Consider the following 21,910-nt stretch of genomic DNA (forward strand, 5'->3'; position numbering starts at 1 on the left):
TCTTTTTTTTTTTTTTTTTTTGCACAAGCAAAACAGAACAATGCAGCTTCTCTCTCGGGATGCACATTAAAAAAGCTCATTTAACTGCCGGCCGTGGATTGGAGTTCCCAGGAGGCGCCGTACAATTGGCCGAGCACCACCCGGGGGGGGGGGCTTAAGTTGGCCAGGGTGTTCTCTGCTCACCGCGCACCAGCGACCCCTGTAGATTGGCCGGGCACCTGCAGGCTTGCCTGTAAGCTGCCCAGAGCTGCGTTGTCTTCCGACGCTGTATCTCTGGGTTGACAGCCTGCAGAGTGAAAAGAAGCGGTCGGCTGACGGCACATGTTTTGGAGGACAGTGTGTTCGTCTTCGTTGCTCCCGAGTCAGCGCGGGGGTGGTAGCGGTTCAAATTGGGAGAAAAATGGGGTAAAATCAACTGCCGACTACTAAATTAAAAAAAATAAAGCTCATTTGAAATGGGATGTCATTTCTACCTGGCTGGATGTCTACTATTGACATTTTTTGAAGACAGCAGGTGATACCGTATAAGTCTACAAAGAGGATAAAAAAAGCATTTATTTCACGCTGTTGATAATGCAGAAATAAGCAGCCCTCCATCTGCCAGTTTGTGGAAAAGTAATCCACCGGGGGGCTTGCTGTTACTGTAGTTTCCATTCTCTTATTATAATGTAGGCAACAAAAAAAACCCAATTAATTGCCTCTAGCTGGAATCAGCAATATGTAATACACTGTCTTCAGGTTCTCTTCTTCTCCCTGTGCTGTGACAGTTCAAACACAGCCTATTTTTCTTCCCCAGTGTCACCTAGCAGATGAAAATAGCAAAGCAGTGACTGGTGTAACAATTAAGCAACTTATGAATGTTAATGCATTCCAGTTCATTGTCTCTGATTTTGTATAACACATCAGTATATTAAGTTGGTACTTACAGTATACTGATAGAACCTTTCTGTAATGTTTACTGTTGGGTATTGGTTGATGTTTATTAAAAACAATGGGCAGGTGACTAAGGGAAGTAATAGTAATTGATTTGTAATTAAATAAAACATGCCCATTGATATTTAGTTTGTGAACTTACAGTAGGAATTCTTAATTTTATTATGATATACCGTAATTATAACCTTAATTATACCATACTGTAATTATATCACCTTAACTTGAAATATGCTTTTATTTACTTACTCTCTTCAGCTTCACTAGTTGGAGTACAGTTACACTGCACTGATGAGCCCCAAACAGAACAAAACATGTCTGCAGTTGCTGTGCTCTGACTTCTTAAACACTGAGGCCCAGATTTATAAAAGGATTCGCATGTTTTATGACCGTAAAACGGGCGCTGAGGGTTCTTAATTCTTGGATGGGATTTATAAAACACACGCAATAGCACGCAATTAATACGTTATTTGTGTGGGCAATGTCTCTGTGCGCTTTAGCCCTTGATACATATGTAATTCTGTATATGCATATGTGTGACAGGAACCAAAAACTGACACCAGGTAGTACTGCAGTTAAAGGCGCTTGCGCCGTTTTATTTAAATAATACAAAAAATAAAATAAAAAGTTCAAACAGAAAAGACTTGCTCACAGAGCGAAAATAAATATTTAAACAAAAACAAAATCTTGAACACAAACAACACGATCAGGCTGGGCAGTAGCCTTCACTGATCCTATACGTTTTGGTTCTTTGGTATAGTTCTTTGGTATAGTTTTGTTTCTCTCTCACTCCTCTCGCTTTCTCCGCTCTTGCTCCTAACACCCACACGGAGTGCAGAGAGCTGCAGGTTTATATGCAGGTGACCATCTCCTGATTTAGCAACAAATTAATCACTTAATATTAATTCGGGAGATGGACACCTCTTCTGCACGAGGTTTTTAATTTGAATGGGGCTTCCCATCCACGCTGCTAAACAATACAATACAAAACAAACAAATGCCACTATATTTATACATAAATACAAAAACAAATAAATACAAAACAATAACCTGCACAGGGGCGGAGGGGACCCCGTGACCCCGTTCTAACAATAAATAAACAAATAATACGTACAGGGCTCCTCGCCCCGTTACAATATGTAATTCTGGGGCATTTCTGCGAAACTGCTAAAATTGGGCAGGGATTTTGCAAATTAGGTCTATTAAATATTCAGTCTAATTTATTAAAGCTACCGGTAATTGCGGGCCTCGTATTTGCGTGATTATTTTAAGAACTCTGAAAAGCAGGCGTTAAAATGGCGGCAGTCGGACAGTAGGCTACATAAAAGGCAAGGTGATGTGGGAGACTTGTCTGCAGCAGAAGGAGACATCATTTTCAAGGAAAAAGTAACATTTAATAACATTTTGCAAAGAACTCATTTTTTAACCCTTCTGATCAAGTCAGTTTGTAAATTACGGTTTATAATACCGGTACCGTATTGTTTTGCAAACTCCAATTTTCAATATATGTTTCATGGCTTACATGACAAAACAGAAAGTCTGCAAGTAGAGAATATAGAATCCATATAAAAAAAGGTTCTTAGATGCACCTAAAAAGGTCTCCCCACAGTGGCAAAGCAAGGTTCTAACGAGCGCCTTTACTTCTTAGAGTGTAGGCATTATTAAAAGAATGGTGGAGGAGATTAAGAAAAGATGGAACGATATTTCGAGGCGCATGAAAGTAAAAGTCTCATACACAATGAGGGCTCATCCTCATTCCATGTTTTATTCATTTGTCCTGGTGATGTATTTCGAGCTTGTAACACATCTTCATGCACATTAAGTGGCTTTTTCGGTCTGTTTTTCCCCTTTATAAATTTGGGCCTGAATGTAGAAGCTTTTTGGTGACTTTCATGCGATTTGATTGGCTCTTGTGATGCTGACATTTGCATAACTATAAGAAACAAAGCAATATGTCAAATGCAGTTTAATTGTGTTTCCGATATTGTTGATGCGCTGGTTCATATATGTGTAAATAGGGTTGAAGTAGATCACGTTATGTGTTGATTTCACCTCTATTGGCTAAGGTTCATGTCAACAGTTGTGTATTCTACCAAGAGTCCTCGCACACTGTCATCATTTCCAAAAGTCTTTTTTTATTGAGAATTTCAGTTGATGTGAAAAGTTTCTTTAAGTGGGAATGAAAGTATTTTTTTTCTATTCCTTAGACAGTCAACTATGAGACACACACCCTTGTGACGGAAATCTTCAATTAATTTAAAAAAGGACACTATTTTATCTTTTTGCAAAGGTACAGTAGATTCTCAAATTGTGCCTCTAGCCAGCCTACCATAATTAACCAGCCACTGGAACGCTTTGTAGAATTCCTTTTTGTGTCTTCTGCACAAAATCTATTTTCATATCACGGATCATTGTGAATGAGCACATCTTGATACGATTGCACCATACCTTTTCCCTGGCCATTGGCAGCTACAACAACGTCAGCCAAAGTATACAGTATTATATGTGCTTTGACATGGTGATCGTGTCAAAGCAGTTTTCATTTGTCTTTTCCTATTGGTAAAAGTGATATTTTTTTTGTTTTTTTTGTAGTTAACTTTGATGACTGTCATGGAAATGAAAATGTGAACTTCGAAGTGTCCCACCCGGCCTTCATCGTAGACGAGGATGGGTCAGTGGTCCCAAGCAGAGACGTCACAGACAGCGGCTCCACCCTTTTCATCCACGGCCGGACTGCCTTCGCTGATGACATGGCAGAGATCAAAATTCATGGAGCTCCGGAAAGACGTCTGACTTTGAAGGTAAAGAGTGTCGCCATTTCCAGATGAGGTGAACGATGTAGGCGTCTATAGACATGTCCCATGAGACACCTTTACAAAATAGCCAGAGATCTGTTTATCTTAAACTGTGATGAATATCGTAGGAGTGCTATATAGGATTCTGAGTGTGTTGCGTCTTAAAAACGGAGACAAATGACTAATTTTTGTGCTAAAATTAACATTTATACATTTACTTTACTACATATCTTTAGGGCCCTCATTCATACACTGATCGTGTCCGTACCTCTATTTGTCTGTCTGTCACACTCAACAAGGTGATAACTTGGCTGCAGACAGACCGACCCTGCTTTGCTAATTAAAGTTAAGATTGTTGTTGCACAGATCTTTTGTTTGCCTATATTATGTATTTCTTCTACACTGTACATGGCCACTGTGTTGTTTATTCTGGCTAAAAAAATGATGTTGAATACTTGGAAGCACCAACGCTTTTGCTCCATAAGTTGTTTTTGGGAAGGAACAACACATGAAGAAGCATGTTCTGCAATGACATCTCTGACACATTTTACATGCGTGAGATAAGCAAGCCTGTGTGGGAGATGTCATTGTTTCATATTGAGCAGCATATGACTATGCACCCTGCATTTTCAGTGGGAACAATTAATGTGTTTTTTGTTTTGTTTATTTTAAACAAAACTACAAATAAAATGCAGACCACATAAAGACATACAATAGTAACATTGAAATTCATTTTAAAAGGATGGAATGTATTGCTCTAACATAACTTTTTCATTTTGACGTCTACCATATTAATGCTTTCACCTATGTGTTATTTCTTTTTATTTAAAGTGTACAGTATTTACAAACTAAAAAGCTTCAAATGAACAAAGAATAAATAAATTGCTTTGCTATCTATTATTTTTGTTACACATAGCCTGAGCACATGTTTTTTTCTCCGTAAAACAAATTTCTGCAAAGCATTTTCCATCATTAAAATAATTACTTCAGTAGGGTGCTTTTGTTCTCCTGTCCATTTTTAAACTTGCAGCCATTTTCAAGATTAATTATTGTTCTTTATCAGCGAACAGCTGGATACTTTTCAGCACAAAACTGAATGGGTATTCATTGAAGACTACAGTACTTGTACGCTTATATTTTTGTGCTGTCAGCCTATTAGGCTCAGCAGATTTATCAGTTTGATCGTCTGCTATTCATTTCTGTCTTGTTTACTCTTGTAGTTACATATATGGCAAAAGCATGGCACATTGTAGTACAGCACATTAAAAAACTTAGAGGAAGTCTCATATAAATTGTGTTGATCTTACCTTAGTTCTAACTATACCCTTTTTATATGCATTTTCTGTATTTGTTAACATATGTACAGCCCCAGATGAGTCCATGCTCGCAGCCATGAGTAAGTGTTAAATGACGTGTAGTAAAATAAAAAGTTCAAAAATGGGATGACTTTTCAATGAAGCTTTGCAGTTTCTATCGCACTACCAATGAATCTTCCTCTTTTTAAAACCATGATTAACCATGGTAATCCGCAAAATGGCTGTAGAAATTTCCCTTGGTAAACGTTTAGAAGAGTGTGTTATAATTTAAACCAAGACTTCAAGAATCATGAAAGTCATCTATAAATGTAGATCTTCTCTCTCATGTTAGGCTGACATCATGCATATACTGTTGTGAGGCGTGTGAGTAACAATGGAATGTCCAGACAGTAATTTGCGTGTAACAAAAATAAAAAGTTTTATTACTATTATTCGCTACACGACACAAGTAAACACAACAAAAAAAAGAAAGAATGGTGTGAGGGAGGGGGTGCTGGAGTAATGGTCAAAAGAAGGAAAGTGGAAACGTCCTTAGTCTTCTTCACGGTGTCCCCGGACATAAAAAAGCGGATAAAACAGAAAAGAAAATATTAGTAAAGTTTCCACCCCGTGTAAACAAAAATGCAACCAAAACAAGCCAAAACACCTTTGTCTCCCTCCGCCTCTTTTACCCACCTATCTTTTCTAGGACCAACCACGAACACAATAGCACGTCCCCTTTAGTATGCAAAGCCCCACCCCTGTAGTCAGTGGAACACCAATCCCAAGCTGACAAGTGTCCTTACAACTCATTTGACTCCAGTGGCCAGAATTTACATACTCGCACTTACGCCCCTCACCAAGGTGACGCCCCTCATAAAGATGACTTTCGCCATGGTCACGAGACCTTGGTAAGGGAAGTCCCGAGTTGGTTTGCTGCCTTCTACTGTCTGGAGGCTGAATTACATACCAAGACCCCTTTGACTCATCACAACTGTACATCAGCCTTAAGGGAACTGTCACATTTATATAGGAAACAATCAAAATGAATGTACTGTATTCTCCCTGACAATCCATGGAGCTATTACAGTATTACACACTAAGGTCTTGAAATGGAAGTGTCACCTCTAAGCTATTGCAGCATTTAAAATTATTAAATGCAATGTATCAGGCAATTATACAAGTTGCATTATGCTATTATCTCACATTATTCCTTAGTTCATTAACAGGCATCCTAAAGGTGTAACAATCATTTGTAGACATTTCTGTGAACCTGAAGTTGCCAGATATACTTCTCTCAGCATATTTGTCCCAGCACTATTCTTCTCTTAAATTCCCATCTGTCAGCTCAGCAGCAACGATAGGGCAGAATGTCTCTCCATTGTTTTCTGTCTGACACCAACTCCAGGGCTTCATTAATCTTTAAGCCTTCCTGCTGCAGGTCCGTTCATGATGGTATCTATCTTGCAAATCCTTGGTCTTTCCCTAGGTTTCATTCCATGTCCCTTTGTGTGCATTGCCATGAGGGGTCTTCTATCAGTGTCCATTCTTGATACATGACCGAACCATCACAATCATCTTCCTTGAATTTTCTGCAGCAAAGTTGTTTCCTGTTTCAGCCGCTTTCTAATTATCTCGTTCTTTATCTTTTGCATCCTGGAGACACCTAGTATTCCCACTAGCACTAACAGATGAGACAGCAGGAGTCATGCTATATGGATTTGCAGATGGTATCGACCTCATAGCAATGCCCAAAGAGGATCGACAAAGAATAAAAGACAAGGTAGACCAGGAAAGTCCAGCACTATTAAATATAAAAAATAGGAACACGCCTGACATTTTACTTGCTTGTAAGATAGAAGTAAACCGACTCCCCAACTGCTCTTCTTTTAATGATTCAAACAACAGCAATATTGAGATCACAGTTTGGGTCAATGGAATCGATCCACTGTCTGCTAAACAATAAAGAATCAGCCCAGGCTTCCCTTTCACCTTTTCTTTCCTGTGCGCGTGAAGGTATTCTGCAAAACACATCTGACAAGAGACCCGCTAACCAATGGATTGCGGTTTTCTAGTCATTTACTTCTGCACCACAATTCTATATCGGTGGATTTTAAATTACTTCAGATAGATAGAGTAGGGTGAAGGGGAAAGAAGGATGCTGGGGTATAGGAGTGGTAATGGTAGAGGGAATCTTTTCAATGGACTTTAACAAAAAGTGCTTTAGCCATTGTATAGTGGAGTCAGCTTGACTGCTTCGCGTTTTAATATCCATGTCAAGTGAGCGATTTGGGTAATACAGTTGCACTGCAGTGCTTCTTAAAATAGACAGCACCCTGGAGCAAATGGGTTGAAAGCAGCTGTCTGGGTACATATTGGAGAGCGCTACAGCTGTGGGGCTGCTGAGCAGAAGGAAGGTGCTGTTTCATTCTCTGTGTGCCTGTGTTCAACAGGGCAGAACTTTGGAAGCATTGCATTGGTTTTCCTATGCACTGCCACTGTTTAAACACTGTAGGAACAAGTGTCTTTTTTTTCTCAGTGGGGAAGATTTTTCTTACAAGGCAGATTGCCAGCTAGCCCCCGACATGTTCGTTTATACTGAAGCCAAAGCTAAGACAGCCAGGGATCCAGAGACACCTGTCTGTTTAACTAAATCAGTAAAGTATCGATGTTTCCAGCAAATAAAAAAATGCTTCTGTAAGCTACATATCTCTGATGTGAAGAACACTGCCCCTCTATACCACCTGGTGAAAACAAAATAACTTCCTTACAAGTTTTTTTTTTTTTTTTTAGTTGATCATTTCATTATTCCAGGATTTATTTTCCCTTTGGATTCAGGTAAAGCCCATTTAACCTGCCAACATGCTGTAGATTCTGGCCCTGCCAGGTGTTAGGACCCCACCTGACAGCACTTAAAGTTAAAGGGAGTTTAAAGTTTTAGGTAGGGGTCTTAATGCCTGTTGCACAGGGAGTGAATCTACAGTGTGATTACAGGTTAAATAGACTCAAAGTGAAAATAATGTCTGGGAAACACTTTTTAAAATGGTGGCTGCAAATTCAACATCATTTTTTTTACAAAGAAACATGGAATTAATACAGGTAATTTAAATACACATGAATAAGCAGGGCTGACTTCAAAATGAATTACTTAAGAACTCGGAGGAAATACATACGATATTCAGATGTTATTCCTGTGGGCTTCATTATGAATTAGAGGCCATTATTTTAAAGTGTCACTGTATCATCAGAAGAATACTATCGGGGGGGGGGGGGGGGGGGGGGTTGGAGTTGTTCATGTCATTAGATTTTTTTAATTATTATTATTTTTATATCCCTTTTAATGGTTTTAAGAGTAGCAGATCCTTTAACCCTCACATTAACACCACTAACTTTAAACTTTATTTTTACCAGCTTCTTACAGTACCTTATTATGACATTTGCTATCATTATGAGAGATTATTGTTGCAATTGCTGAAATGCTGTTATTATTATTATTATTATTATTATTATTATTATTATTATTATCATTATTATCAGTAGTCGTCGTCGTATTTGATAAGTCTGTGTTATTGTCTTTTCTCTCCGGAATTCAGAACTGCCCTTCAGTTCTATTTGCCTGCCATAGACATATGTAACCTAGGCTAGATCAATCAAAGTGCCTTTTATAAAAGTACCAGCCAGCAGTATCTAGTGATATTCCACTTTTTAGAATCAAGTTTTCTTCTATTGTTTCTGGTGATACACGGCAATGCACAAGCTGGCCCTTACTAATAAAAACGCATTTTGGCTGATGTGGCCTACATAACATATGTCTGTCAGACCAGTGGTTCTCAGTCCTGGTCCTGGAGAACCACTGCCCTGCTGGTTTTTGTTCCAACCAAGCACTGAATTGGTTGGAACAAAAACCAGCAGGGGGGGGCGGGGGGGGGGATGCGGGCATAGTTTCTTTCTCCACAGATCTAGTTCATCAGTAGAAGTACCAACATTATTGTAGGTCAGCTGTTTGGATTCCCAAGATTGTTCTGACCCTCTGGCCTCCTCAGCAGTTCTGTCAGGGGACCAATCTGTTGGCTGATTGTCTTGAAATGTTGTCGTGTCTGTGACATAAAAGCCCAACCAGGCAAAGTCAAAAATGAATAATACTAGCAATAATATATGCAAACCGAGTTAGATTACAAGGACATGACTTTGCTGCAATTATTAGCCCCCCTATTCAAGAGAGATGCAGATTGTATGTTGACGGAGCATGTAGTTGCTCAGCACTTTAAAACATTTTTATCGTAATGAACTCTTCATTAGCTGTCGGAGTGACATTTGCAGAGTTGCGGTTCACATTTTGAGGTGCAAATGTACATATTCTATACATCCCCATCCCCTGAGAATGGAATATGTAATACAGGAAACAGACATGAATCTGAAACTTTTTTATCGAATCTAATTTATTGGTCAAGATTCTCTGTGTCAGATAAAAGAACTTGTAAAGCAAGAAACTAACAGAGGAATTGGTATCATTTGTTGATCTACATTCTACGCAATAATCTAAACAACATTTTCTTAAGTAAATCGTTGGAAAATAATCCTGAAATGAGCTTGTGGCGGAGTGTCCCGCCACTATGTATTATTATTTGTATTTTTGTTTGCGGCGCGGATAAAAGCGCCGCGTCTTTTATTATCATATTTAAAAACCCTGTGAGGATGCATGGCTGATCAGCTACTGATTATTTAACTAGCTGACAGTCATGCATCCTTACCAAACGTGTGCAGACTCTGGCCGAGGGATAATAAGATAATTAACAACTAGTTAATCCCTCGGCCAGAGTATATAAACCTGCAGCTCTCTGCACTCATGGTTGGGTGTACAGAGGAGAGTACGGGGAGCGGAGAGAGCGAGCAACATTTAAAAAAACAATTGCTAAAACGTGCTGGATTATCCAGCACGACACTTACTTGTTTGTTTGTTTATTCGTTTGGCCCTCATGCCCTTTTGTTTGGTGTTTTGTTAAATCTTTTGTTTTTGTTTTGTTTATTAATAAATACGCTGAGTGCTTGCACTCAGCTTCAACCGCCCAGCCATTGTTTTGGTTTCTACTTCCTGGTCCGTGACGTCACCACTGCGAGCCAGACTGCCACAGAGCTATACAGGTTTCAAATGTTCAGTTTTAAAAGAAACATAATACCTGGTTCTATACTCGGTTAAAGATAGTTCTCAGTTTGCTTGCCCTTATTTTCAGGAAGTGTGTTACTGTTTCACTTCCTATGTCATTCTGCCTTGTCAATCAATAAGAGAAGCAGCTGGTTCAAAACTAAAGGGATGGGAAAAAATGTACTCATCAGGTGACATTACAAAGGAAGTGTAACACTATCTCAATCTGAAGCACCATCTGCAAAATGAGATTTATTTAACAGTGTGCAATAACAGAAGTCGGGTTTTAAAATGATTATACATGTTTGCTAAAATATGTGTTTATTTCAAAACTGGACATCTGAGACCGCAATGTCGAATGGAAGCACATTGCAAGATTGATTGGAATTATTTTGTCAGCTACAGCCACTGTAATGGACTTGTATGTAAGACTGGTTAAATCACGTTCTCTCTTTCTGCCCAGCAGCATCTTGAAGAATAGTTTTCACCATATTAGTTCAGGTCACGCACTTGAAGCTGCAGTGTGTTTTAATACCCCTTTCTTGGTCTAACAATAGATTATAAGATAATTAACAGCAGCTTCTGAGCCCACTTCACAGTCCCTTCAGGTGTGACGTTTTCCAGTTTCACAGATATTGTTTTCATTTTAATCAGTTTACTCGGGAGCCAAAGTCAGCATGAAATTAAGCTTTTAAAAAAGTAAACCCATATTAAACAGTAAGTGGCCTTTTTCTGGTTCCAGTCCTATGTGATGCATTATGGCTGGAATCAGTGTAACGTTTACTTCATGTGAAACAATCTTAGAACATCCATCCAGAACTTCATAATATGCACGTGATTATACTTGGGGTGATGCTAACAGTTTGGAAAGAGACAAAAAAGGGAAATACATGCTTCTGGTAGCAAATTGACACAGAGAAGCTGATTTTGAGGCAAAACCAGTACCACCCAGGTTGATACAGGAAGAAGATAAGATGATTTTTTTAAAGGTGTTAGTATTACTTTGCTTTATGGTCTTGGCATAGTGGTGAATGCCAGATGCATTGAGCAATAAGGCTCAAACTCTAACAGTGCCCAGCACTTCATATCTCTATGTTTCAAGCCTGTCAGGCTGCTGAAATTCTCCTTTGACTCCAACTGGATTGTGCAAGACACATTTTTCTTTTAAAAGGCTGGTGTTACTAACAGTAGGGTTTTTCTGTTTTTACGGTAGCTGATTTCGCTGCTTAGATTTTCTACTGCCTCTAGTCACGCATAAAATAAGCAAGAAAAAAAAGCCAATAAAATCCAACATTAAAATGAAAACTGGCAGTGGCAGGGTTACACCTTCTATCATGTTGAGGCGTTTTGCTGGAAGCACAATGATGCATTGGTTTAATCGACAAAAAAGTGGGAAATCAGATTTTCCAGAGATTATCCAAAATTGCCAACACCATACCAGAATTATCCAGCAAATTCTACAAGCTAATGCTAGAATGAATTTTGTAAATTGATCAGGTATTTATTTATTTATTTGTGTGTGTGTGTGTGTTTTTTTTTTAATCAGGGTACACTGCCGAAGCTGAGAGTCCTTGAAAAAGAAAGGACATTTATTTCCCAATGCAAATGAGAAGTGTGCGCCAGTGACATTTTTCATGGACAATAAATTGCTTGTCGTCGGCTTTTTGAACTTACGGTTGCATAAACAAGAGCGATTGACACTGGGGTGCTGAGCTGAGTTATTGAGCTGCATTGCCAGGTGCTCTGCCAGAGCCTTCAAGTAAGAGCTTGCTGTTAAAAGTGAAGGGAAACGTGAAGGCTTTGCCTTCCAGATGCGGAGGGGCATGCGGTGACACAGCAATGAGGCTCAGGGTGGTGCAGACAGGTTGTGAAGATTTCCCCAACTTTCCTCTCACTCTCTCACTTATCTTGTTCTCTCCCTCTCCTAATCTTTCACTCACTCTCTCACGCCCACTCTTATTCTCAGTCACATTCTCATGCTCTCACTCTTTCATTCTCACTGTCACTTTAATTATATTGTTCACATTTTTTCAATCAGTTCACCCTTCGCCCCTTGAGACCAAAGTAAATATCATCTTACTCATACCCCAATCCAAGTGACAGTTATTGACTGAAAAGTCGCTTCCAAAAATGTCTCATCATGACTGTTGTTTAAAGAACTGTGGTTTGGATTGGACATACTGTAATAGCAGCATCAGTCATCTGGTCCAAAGTCATAAAGGTCTATTTTTCATAGAATTGGTATCACAGATCTGTGAAACCAGACAATTTTAAACTGTTTCTCTATTGATATAGCTGTGCTTAAGAAATACATACTGTAACCGTACAGCTTTGAAAAGAATAGTGCTGTATACATGTCTCAGATATAGTGAAAAAAGACCAGAGAGACCTAAATAGTGAATGGATCAACTGAGACACAGAACAAGTAAGTATTGGTCCAATTAAGACAACCAGAGACACTGCAATTGGACAGTGACCTGAAATATAATTAAATCATATTCCAATGGATCAACATTCTTCCAACTTTTGGTGAATTAATAATGCATTAAAGGGGTCCATTAGATCACCAACATGTTCCTAACACTTACGTGTTGAATTGGCTGTGTTTTCTATTTGCATTTTTTAGTGTAGTTTTGGATTAGTTTTAATATTTCCCATGGTAACTAACTGTTATAGCATATTAGCATTTTACTCTGCACTGAAGTCCATAGTCAATGCTCTCCCATCTCATTATAGAAAACCAGTATTTTTTTTCCTGGAAATTACTGTAATAGGATATTAAACAGGATAGAAGCGAAACATATTAAGTAAATGCTGAAGATTTAAATACCGCTAAAGATATGATTCTGTATTAAAAAATAAATAAAAAAAATAAAAAAAACAAAGACTCTTTAGGGTGTGAAGTACCTTGTTTGTCTGACCAAATCACTTTTGAGATCTTATGAGGGTTTTATGTCACAGTAATAATTAAAAAGTGGTGGTGGTGTGTGTTCTAGCCAATCTGTTGATTCAAGAACTGACAATTCAACTGCCACATATTGTAATCCATTTCACTGTCAAATAGGAATCAAATTAAAATACAATTATAGTAAAAGAACAGTAAAATAAGACAATTTTAATGTTATAATAAAACAGTAAACTATGTGAATTATTTTAATGGCTGATGTTTTTTGCAGTATTCCACAATCATTTGGTGAAAAGTGCTAGATGTGAGTCTTCAATGCTTAATTGTGCCCTGTGTGAACAGTACCTTCTCTCTGTGCTTGCAGGAGATACTGGGTCTTGGTCAGAGTCCTGCCTTTATGAGGACGAAGAGGTCTCTCCTGGCTCCCCCCATGTTTGTGCCGGAGAACCAGAGGGCCCCTTTCCCCAAAAACGTTGGCAAGGTAAGTCTTAAAACCAGTATTGTCAAATCTCATCTGAGTTCATAGGAGTGGACAGTTACCATTACAGAAATCAATTTCTGAATTGGTATTAAATAGATAACATTTAGGTCATCTTGTTTATTAAATATCCTATTTTTGAAGAGGGGCCACATATTTTCAGGCATTTATTAAACAAGGGGTCTGCTTGGAGTTCATGGGCAATAAACATCCCTCCCATAGTCGTTAATTATTCCTAGTAAATGGATAACATTTAGGGATACAACTGCTCTTGTAAGCAGGGTATCTAATACAATGATTTGCATATATTTGAAGAGTGACATTTACCTACTCAGGGACACCAAGATTTTTTTTTTAAAAACAAGGAATCTGAGTGGTGTAAAAATGACAAATATTCCAGCCCCAAATACCAGTAACCTTGTATCCCATTTAGGGATATGCATATTCAAAGGAAATTCTATAGAAAAAAACAAGCATGTGAGCTTCGTCTTTCTCATACCTCACGTTCCTTAAGCTGTGAACTGAGGTGGGGCCTGAATGCAATCAACAGGGCTGCTTCTTGCTTATGCATGGAAAACCCTGCAGTTTGTCTTTCTTCTTTTCATATAGTTTCTTTGGCTGTAACAGAGCGCTGGTATGGATTTATGGGATAGAAAATCCATAAAAAAACAGCCAGTTTGGAACTTGAGAATAAAGTATTCCTCCTCCTAATCCACTCGCATGTCCTCCAGCCAGAGAGAACTCGCCAGAGACACTCCATGCATCAGCCCACACTGGCCAGCCCAGCTTCATTGATTTGGGGATTTAACAACCAGCGTGTCAGGAGACAAGTTCATACGATCAATGCTATCATACTCTATGCACTGAACACCAACTTGTGTAAGACTCGGAATGTTTTATCTTAGGTTTTAGTGATTTCTTTTTTCGGCAGACAAAAAGACCCTGTATGTACTTGGATCTTGAACCAAGCAGTACGTTAATAATAATAATAATAATAATAATAATAATAATAATAATAATAATAATAATAATAACTTTCCTTGAAACTAGGACCTTTTATAATATTGGGTGGTATTTTGACCCCTAACTATGCCTTTTGATGCTAAGAATCAGGAATGGTGGCTTGAAAGCAAGATGATAATTCAAATCTGAGTTTCAATCTGTCTGGCCTCTAGTGAAGGGACAGGACATCTTTGTCTTCCAAGATTCCTTGTAACAGCTTTGAAAAAAAAAATATTGCAATGACTGAACTACACAGGTACTGTCTAAATGATGCCTCCAGGACACATTGGCAGCAGAACAGTGGGATAAACATAGCCCAAAAGCTGCTACTTTAATTCTGATGTTGTTCAGTAATAAGTTAGCCAGTTGTGCCATCTACATGGAAGTATGCGACCTACCATATCAACTGATAAATGGGACAATTACATAAATCATTCAGATACACTTTTAGAAATGGGGAGAACATATCTATAGGTCATTGTTGGGTGTTATTGTTTCAGAAAAGTAACCTAAACAAATGCTTGGCTTAAAGAATAAGTAGCGGGGTTCAGAAAAATATAACGTTATCCGTCCCCACGTGTTGCTACAACTGTTGAAATAACACACCTGTAATTTCTCTTATCGTTGTTAACATCCTGACAACTTTTTACACTTACAACTTTAAAGTCTGTTTTCAAAGCTCTTTTCAAAATGTACAGTTTAGTGCACTGGGGTTTACTATCTGTCCTCAAAAAAAAAAAAAAAAAAACATAAGAAGTGCTCTGGCTTTTCTTTTCCATCCAACATCATGGATCGGTATGCTGTGTTTCCTGTTTGACAATGTGGGCAATAATCCTTACACTATCATTGCACTAGAGCGGCCATTTTGAAAAGAGCTTTGAAACAGACTTTAAAGTTATAAGTTTAAAAAGTTGTCAGAATGTTAACAATGAAAATAAAAATTACAGGTACGTTATTTAAACAGTTGTAGCAACACATGTGGACGTGTAACTCTATATTTTTTTGGGAACCCCGCTACTTACTCGTCAAATGTTGTTTATAGGCCCCGATACCACTGAACCAAACAGCTTAATGCTCTCTTTGTATGCATATCTAGGGTGACCACCTTTTCCAAAAGCAAAAGCGGGACACCTGCCATTTCTATTTACATATTTTTTTTACTTTTTTTTTTTTACTGTTTCTCCCGAAGAGGGGGGGTGGGGGGAGAGGGGTAATGATTAGTTGTGAGAGTAAAATTATTAGAAATGGAACCTGCATAAAATATTTGAGAGCTAGTTTTTGCTTTAAGTCTGTATTTCAAATAGGTTTATTTGTAGCTTTTATTGTTGGACTATTTGGCTGTCACTGTAGCGTGCTGTGTTTATTCATTTTTAAAAAGGGAAACTCAGGAAAGAACAGACATGCAGCACTCTAACTGAAACACTTTACAGCACGTTGCTGCCGAGTCGTCATCGGCATGAGATGAGATGTCGGTGTGGTTCAGTTGTGTGTACCATGTGAAAGATTTCTGGGAGCGCACCTGGATATATACATACATTTTTTTTTTTAATTGTTTTAACTGGCGAGCGAGTGTCAGGCATTGCAAAATAATTCGGCAGGGGCGGTGCTATGATGCGCTATAAACAGATATGCTATGGTTTGACAGTGGCGCTAAACTGTAAGATTGCACTGTGTCTACGAATTCGGGACAAATGCCGTCCAGGAGACCGGGACTTGATCTTACATTTCGGGATTGTCCCGCCCAATTGGGGACTGGTGGTCACCCTATGCATATCCTAACTGAAGAAGGGGGTGTGACAACAACTAGGGCATCAGAGAACATTTCTATGTGTGTTGCTTTGTGGAATAATTGTAAACTCGAGCCTGGAGTGTTGTCATTCCCCTCTCAAAAGCATCAAACCCATCTCTTTTTATACAGCTCTACTTGAAGCTGCCTTGTACAGTCTGTCACCCAACTTTTTTTTTCGCTCAGCTGCGTATTGTCATGGCAGTATTTATGCCGGCTTGCTCATAGGTTGTAGCGTTACGATAAGGAACAGTTAATCACTATGTGAAAATCAATACTATGCACACTGGAATTCTCTAAGGGAAACAACCAAACCTTTTTAGTGTAAACCCGTTGAGGCCAGCTAAATGTAATTAGCTTCTAACTGTTGGTTCAGCCTATTCAATAACACATGTGTATTTAGACAATTTCTAATTAAAGGCCATGTAAAACACAGGGAAGTTGTGTCAAGCAAAACTGAAACTGGGCCAAAGTTGGTGATGGGCTGGTAAGCTCTGTTTTGCTAATTAGTTTTGAGGGCTTGGACTCAGAGTTAAATTGAGCTGAGCAAAATTCATTGTTTAGATTTAACGAATAACAAAATGGTCAGTTATAAAGGCATGTTAAGATAAGTACAACAGGCCCAATGATATTCTTTCTCATCTTCTGTGTTATTGAATTAAATAGTTTACCACCTCTCCATGAGAAGAAGCAGTATTAATAGACTTTGACCTGGTTTAACTGAGATAAGGGCGCTTTGTTACCTTTTGTAAGTTTCAGGTAAGCTTTAACTATTGAACACACATGCTGAATTATTATTTCTATTGGATTTCAGTATTCATTAGAATTACACATTGTATGATTTCCATGTAATTGCAGTGCAATTACTGTGAACTGATGTATCGTTTTACACGTGGTGTGACTTTGTAGCTGTGCAAATATGCATCCCATCAATTAAAATTACATGACAGCAGGGTGGGAAGATTCAAGGCCACTATGTCTTGTTTGTTAGTGCAAGTTGAGATTTAATAGTGTAGATCAACTCAGACAACTATGTAAAATAGGGCCAACATTGCAGTACGGGAACTTTAACCTTGTATTTGAAGGTACAGTATACAGTCTTTGGAATTATTTAAGCAATAGCTAAGATTTTGTCACTTAGGGGCTCCACATTTTACTGTGGGTGCTTTTGCACCCATATACCCATGTTTACTATGCCCCTATTTATTAATTGATCAATTTCTATTAGTTCTTAACACAAGTTATTATACTCTGAGATTAGGAAGTACAGCTATGGGCAAAGGTTTTGCATCACCTAGAATTTTAGGATTGCGACATCATTAAAAAAAAAACTACATGAACATAATTTCAATCTTTTTTTTAATAATGTAATCAAAGAAACTAAAAAATGATATCGCAAAATTCTACTGGAAGCCACAATAGTAGTATAGTATTTAATGTTAGATTTTGAAATGTTGATATACAGTATATATATTTTTTTGTATATAGAAAACTACAAATCGGTATGTAATTCAATATGTTAAAGTAACATTATTCAGCAGGTTTAATTCGGCTTTATGAAGCAAAATGAATTAATTATATAAGGTGTATTCAATAAACACATTACATTCTATGAGACACATGATGCAATATATTGTTTCATTTAGCTTAAAGAGTAAGTAGCTTGTTTTTACTGTTCCCTTACTTTTCCATCGTGGTTATTATTGTGCTGAGGAGTTTTTTCCTGAGTTTCTCTTCAGTTACTAGTTTTCTGCCATAGACATATGTATCCTACACCAGGTTAGTCAAAGCGTCTTTATAAACGTAAAAACCAGCGCCACCTAGTAAACATCAGTCTATTGCCAGCAATACAAAAGGGAACGTCATCCAAAGTAGTTGATCATGAGATACTGTAAAACTATAAAATAATGAGAATACAAAGTGTGTATGTATCTGATGAATCCCGCCATACTCTTAACATTGGCATTCATTTTTCTGCGATTAGGAACAGATCTATATGGTGGTAGTGATAAGTACCAAGTTGAAGTTTGTAGGCTCTTTACTTGTATATTTCATATTTTCAGTATTATTGAACTCCACATATCTGCATCTGGAGGTAGCAAAAGGAAACCCATCAAGTACTGACTCATTCTTTATAAATGCACTGCACCCATGAGAATCCTGGTGATATTGAGAGAAAACGCTTGGGGAAATGCTTGTGCAATGCAAAGGAAATGTTCATTATCTTTGGCACTTGGCTATCATCAAAGCTGTCCAAATCTGGATTATCTACAATTACAACTACCAGGAATGAGGGCTTTTTAAAATAAATTGATATTTGCTAGTAGAAAGCAGTGACAGGCTTCTCATTCAGAGGTACACAGAGGTTGGACAAGAGAGACACCTACCCTGGCACAGTCAATAGGGTGTAGGGTGACCATGTGCAGCCAGGACAGCACTGACTTAACATCCGCTATTTAGGTCTCAAATGTGCAGCTATAACAAACTAGGTTAAATAAATCTGTTTTTGCAAGCCAGAATCTCATTTTGACTGACATGATTTGTACCCATTGACATGCATTGACACCAAAGGCACTTCTGTAGAACCTGTAACAGACTTTATAAAAGTAAGGCAAGTAACCTAGTTCTAACCTAGTTCAGTGGCAGATTTTTAAACGAAAATATAGTACTAATTCACTGTCTCCAAAATTGGACTATTTTTTGATGTGTGATTGATGTATTGATAGTGTTATGGACAAATGTGTTTAGTTACAAACACTTTAAGCCTTCATGTATTCTGGCTTTCTCACTGTGACTGAAGCTAAATTGCAACAATTTTTATATATTACAGATTACATAATTACAATTGTTACAAGATATCACATTATACATTATTTCATGATATCTGTATAATGTGAAATAATGTATAATGTGATATCTTGTAACAATTGTAAGTCGCCCTGGATAAGGGCGTCTGCTAAGAAATAAATAATAATAATAATAATAAATAGAGGTAGTGGACAAAAAAATGGAAACACCAATGTAAAGTTGGGCCACTATGGTATCCCGCTCTGTGGAGTTCTCGGCGGACCGTTTTTGATGAAACTGGCTGCTCGCGCCCCAGGTTGAAATTTGCAGTCAATTGATCTGCAGTTGCTTGCCTGTTTTGTCTTGCACTTCGAATTAATTCCGCCCACTGTTGCCCTTTGCTGATGATGTCTTTCCCTCGGAGTTCCATGCCGACATCACCTTAGACATTATTGCTCTTGAAACATCAGCAAGTTCAGCTGTCTTGGTCACTGAAGCTCCTGCCAAACACGCCCCAACAATCACTCCTCTTTCAAAGTCACTGAGGTCTCCTCTTGCAGCCATGCTAGCCATAATTATTGGCAACCAGGCCTGTCTAGCATTTTTATACATGACCCTAAGCATGCTGGGATGTTATTTGCTTAATTAACGCATGAGCCACACCTGTGTGGAAGCCCTTGCTTTCACTATACTTGGTGTCCCTCATTTACCCAGGTATTTCCATTTTTGGAAGGTAGGTATGCCTGTAGGTATGCAATAAAAAATAAATAAAAAATATCTCAATCAATGAGTCAATTGAGAACAAATTTTAATTTAGAATGACGACCTGACAAGATGCTCACACCACCACAGCAAACAACTACAGTAATCCGTGGCATATCCGCCAGTCACATATCCGCCCTAGCTGTATCGTCCATGATCAGCCTTTTCGGCAATGTTAGTTTATTATTGAACAGAGAAGATTAGTTCAGATATTGTAGATCCTACCAAAGTTTTCGTACACTGTGTTGTATGTGCTCCGTGCGTTGCCATTGCTGGTAGTGTCATGTGAGATTGTGGCAATGTGCCCCGCCCCTGTGTGCATATTATGTGTTGTATGTTGCGTGCGTGTGTTAATGTTGGTGTATAGATTGGTACACGGGATATAAATGGGTCTGTGTTTCACGTGTATTTAAAGATGTAGATTTATATTTAGGCACGAGGAGGGCACAAATCACTTCACGTGCTGGTTAAATGTAATATGTGAGCACGGGGTTGCATGTAATGAATTCACGTGCTGGGATTCAAGTGAATAATTAATTAGTAATTGAATCCCAGCACAACAGTATATATAGATGCACGTTTCTTTCACTCAGGGTTGGGTGTTCAGGGCGAAAGAACGGGAGAGAGAGAGGAGGTAAAAATAATAATAACAAGAATAATAAGTAGTGTTTCTCACCGTGTTTGTTCGTCCCTGTTTGTTAGTGTCTGTCCGTTTTGTTTGTCTCTTTATTTTGGCTACCAGTGCCGTGCCCTGTGTTTTTGTGTTCCAACCTTTTATTTTCTGTTCTGTTCTGTTTAATTATTAAATGCTGAGTGCAATCACGCGCCCAGCTTCACCAAACCACATCTCTCTGTTTATTTATTTCCTGGCTCTGGTCTGACACCACCCACTCCGGCCGTCTTTGTGACAGAGATGTTCAGTGTGTTGATATGTAAATAAATCCTGTTCACCTGCAGGGCGTATCAGCTTCAACCTCCATCTCGATCTCCTGCCTGTCACTCAGCAGCGAATGCACGCATCCACACGGCAGACAGCTACCCTGTCACAAGCATTAATACCCTGAATCTTTCTAAACAAGTGATTTAGGGGAGCTCCATAATAACAGCTGAATCTCCAAACAATAATTGTGTAAATATAGGAATTGTTACAGCTGTGTATAATGGTATTTAAAACAGGATTCATTCACCTGACTTTTTACATATCCGCCCTTTCTCTGGTCCCACCGCATACACATAATTAATCATAATACACACACATAAAACATAAATCATAAATCATGAATCGACACTACAGCTAAAAACAATCTCATATATGAGGTTAATCATTCATTTAAACATGACAGCCTGTTTACGCAAAAGCGTTTGCTACATATCCATGGGTGTTTCTCATTTCTAAACATTGGCCACACAGGTCAGTGTGATTGTGGTTTTATTTTAACAATGAAACAGAAGTAGTAAATGCAAACCACACAGCACGTTAGCGTCCTGGGAGGTTGAAATGTTCAAAGAAAACGTCAAGGCTTTTTCTCACCCAGAAACAAATAATGTAGGTCACCAACTGAGCCACTCTAGGGAATCCAAGATGACAAGGCTAGGTGTATGCTTTGTGTAAAAGGAAAACCAAAGTGTATGTTTAAATAAATAAAATGAAATCCCTTTGTGAAATAAAGCGAGTACCTGCCAAACAGCATACTTACAAAGCTCTGTCTTCAGAATACAGTGCATATTGTAAAATCAGATTATTTTATGTGAAAGGAGCTCCTTTCCCTTCATTGTGCTCAAACCTATAATGTAATCCGATATAAGTAGGTGATGCTGTCCCATCTGAATAGCTGTTCATTATATTGTAATGAATGATGGATAGGCACAACACCTAGAAGTACACACATGCATATGTAAACAGATCTTACAAAAAGTTGCTTTGTTGTTCTCATTTCCAACATGCTGTCCTTGAAGATTTCTGAAGTCTAGGATTTCTCAAAACTGTAGGTAAAGAGTAGAGATCTCAGATTGACTAGATGCATCTG

The 21,910-nt window shown here is 38.3% G+C and overlaps 1 protein-coding gene across 1 annotated transcript in view; it reads left to right on the forward strand.

Annotated features, from left to right (window-relative positions):
• LOC117425955 (cadherin-13) overlaps positions 1 to 21,910 on the forward strand; it is a 339,797-nt gene that overhangs the window by 101,585 nt on the left and 216,302 nt on the right. Inside the window, exons 3-4 of the mRNA XM_034043295.3 lie at positions 3,523 to 3,731; positions 13,433 to 13,549. Of these exons, the coding sequence (XP_033899186.2) occupies positions 3,523 to 3,731; positions 13,433 to 13,549 (326 nt within the window). The remainder of the gene's footprint in view (positions 1 to 3,522; positions 3,732 to 13,432; positions 13,550 to 21,910) is intronic.

Source organism: Acipenser ruthenus, chromosome 20 (assembly GCF_902713425.1).
Source record: "Acipenser ruthenus chromosome 20, fAciRut3.2 maternal haplotype, whole genome shotgun sequence".
Taxonomy (NCBI): Eukaryota; Metazoa; Chordata; class Actinopteri; order Acipenseriformes; family Acipenseridae; genus Acipenser; species Acipenser ruthenus.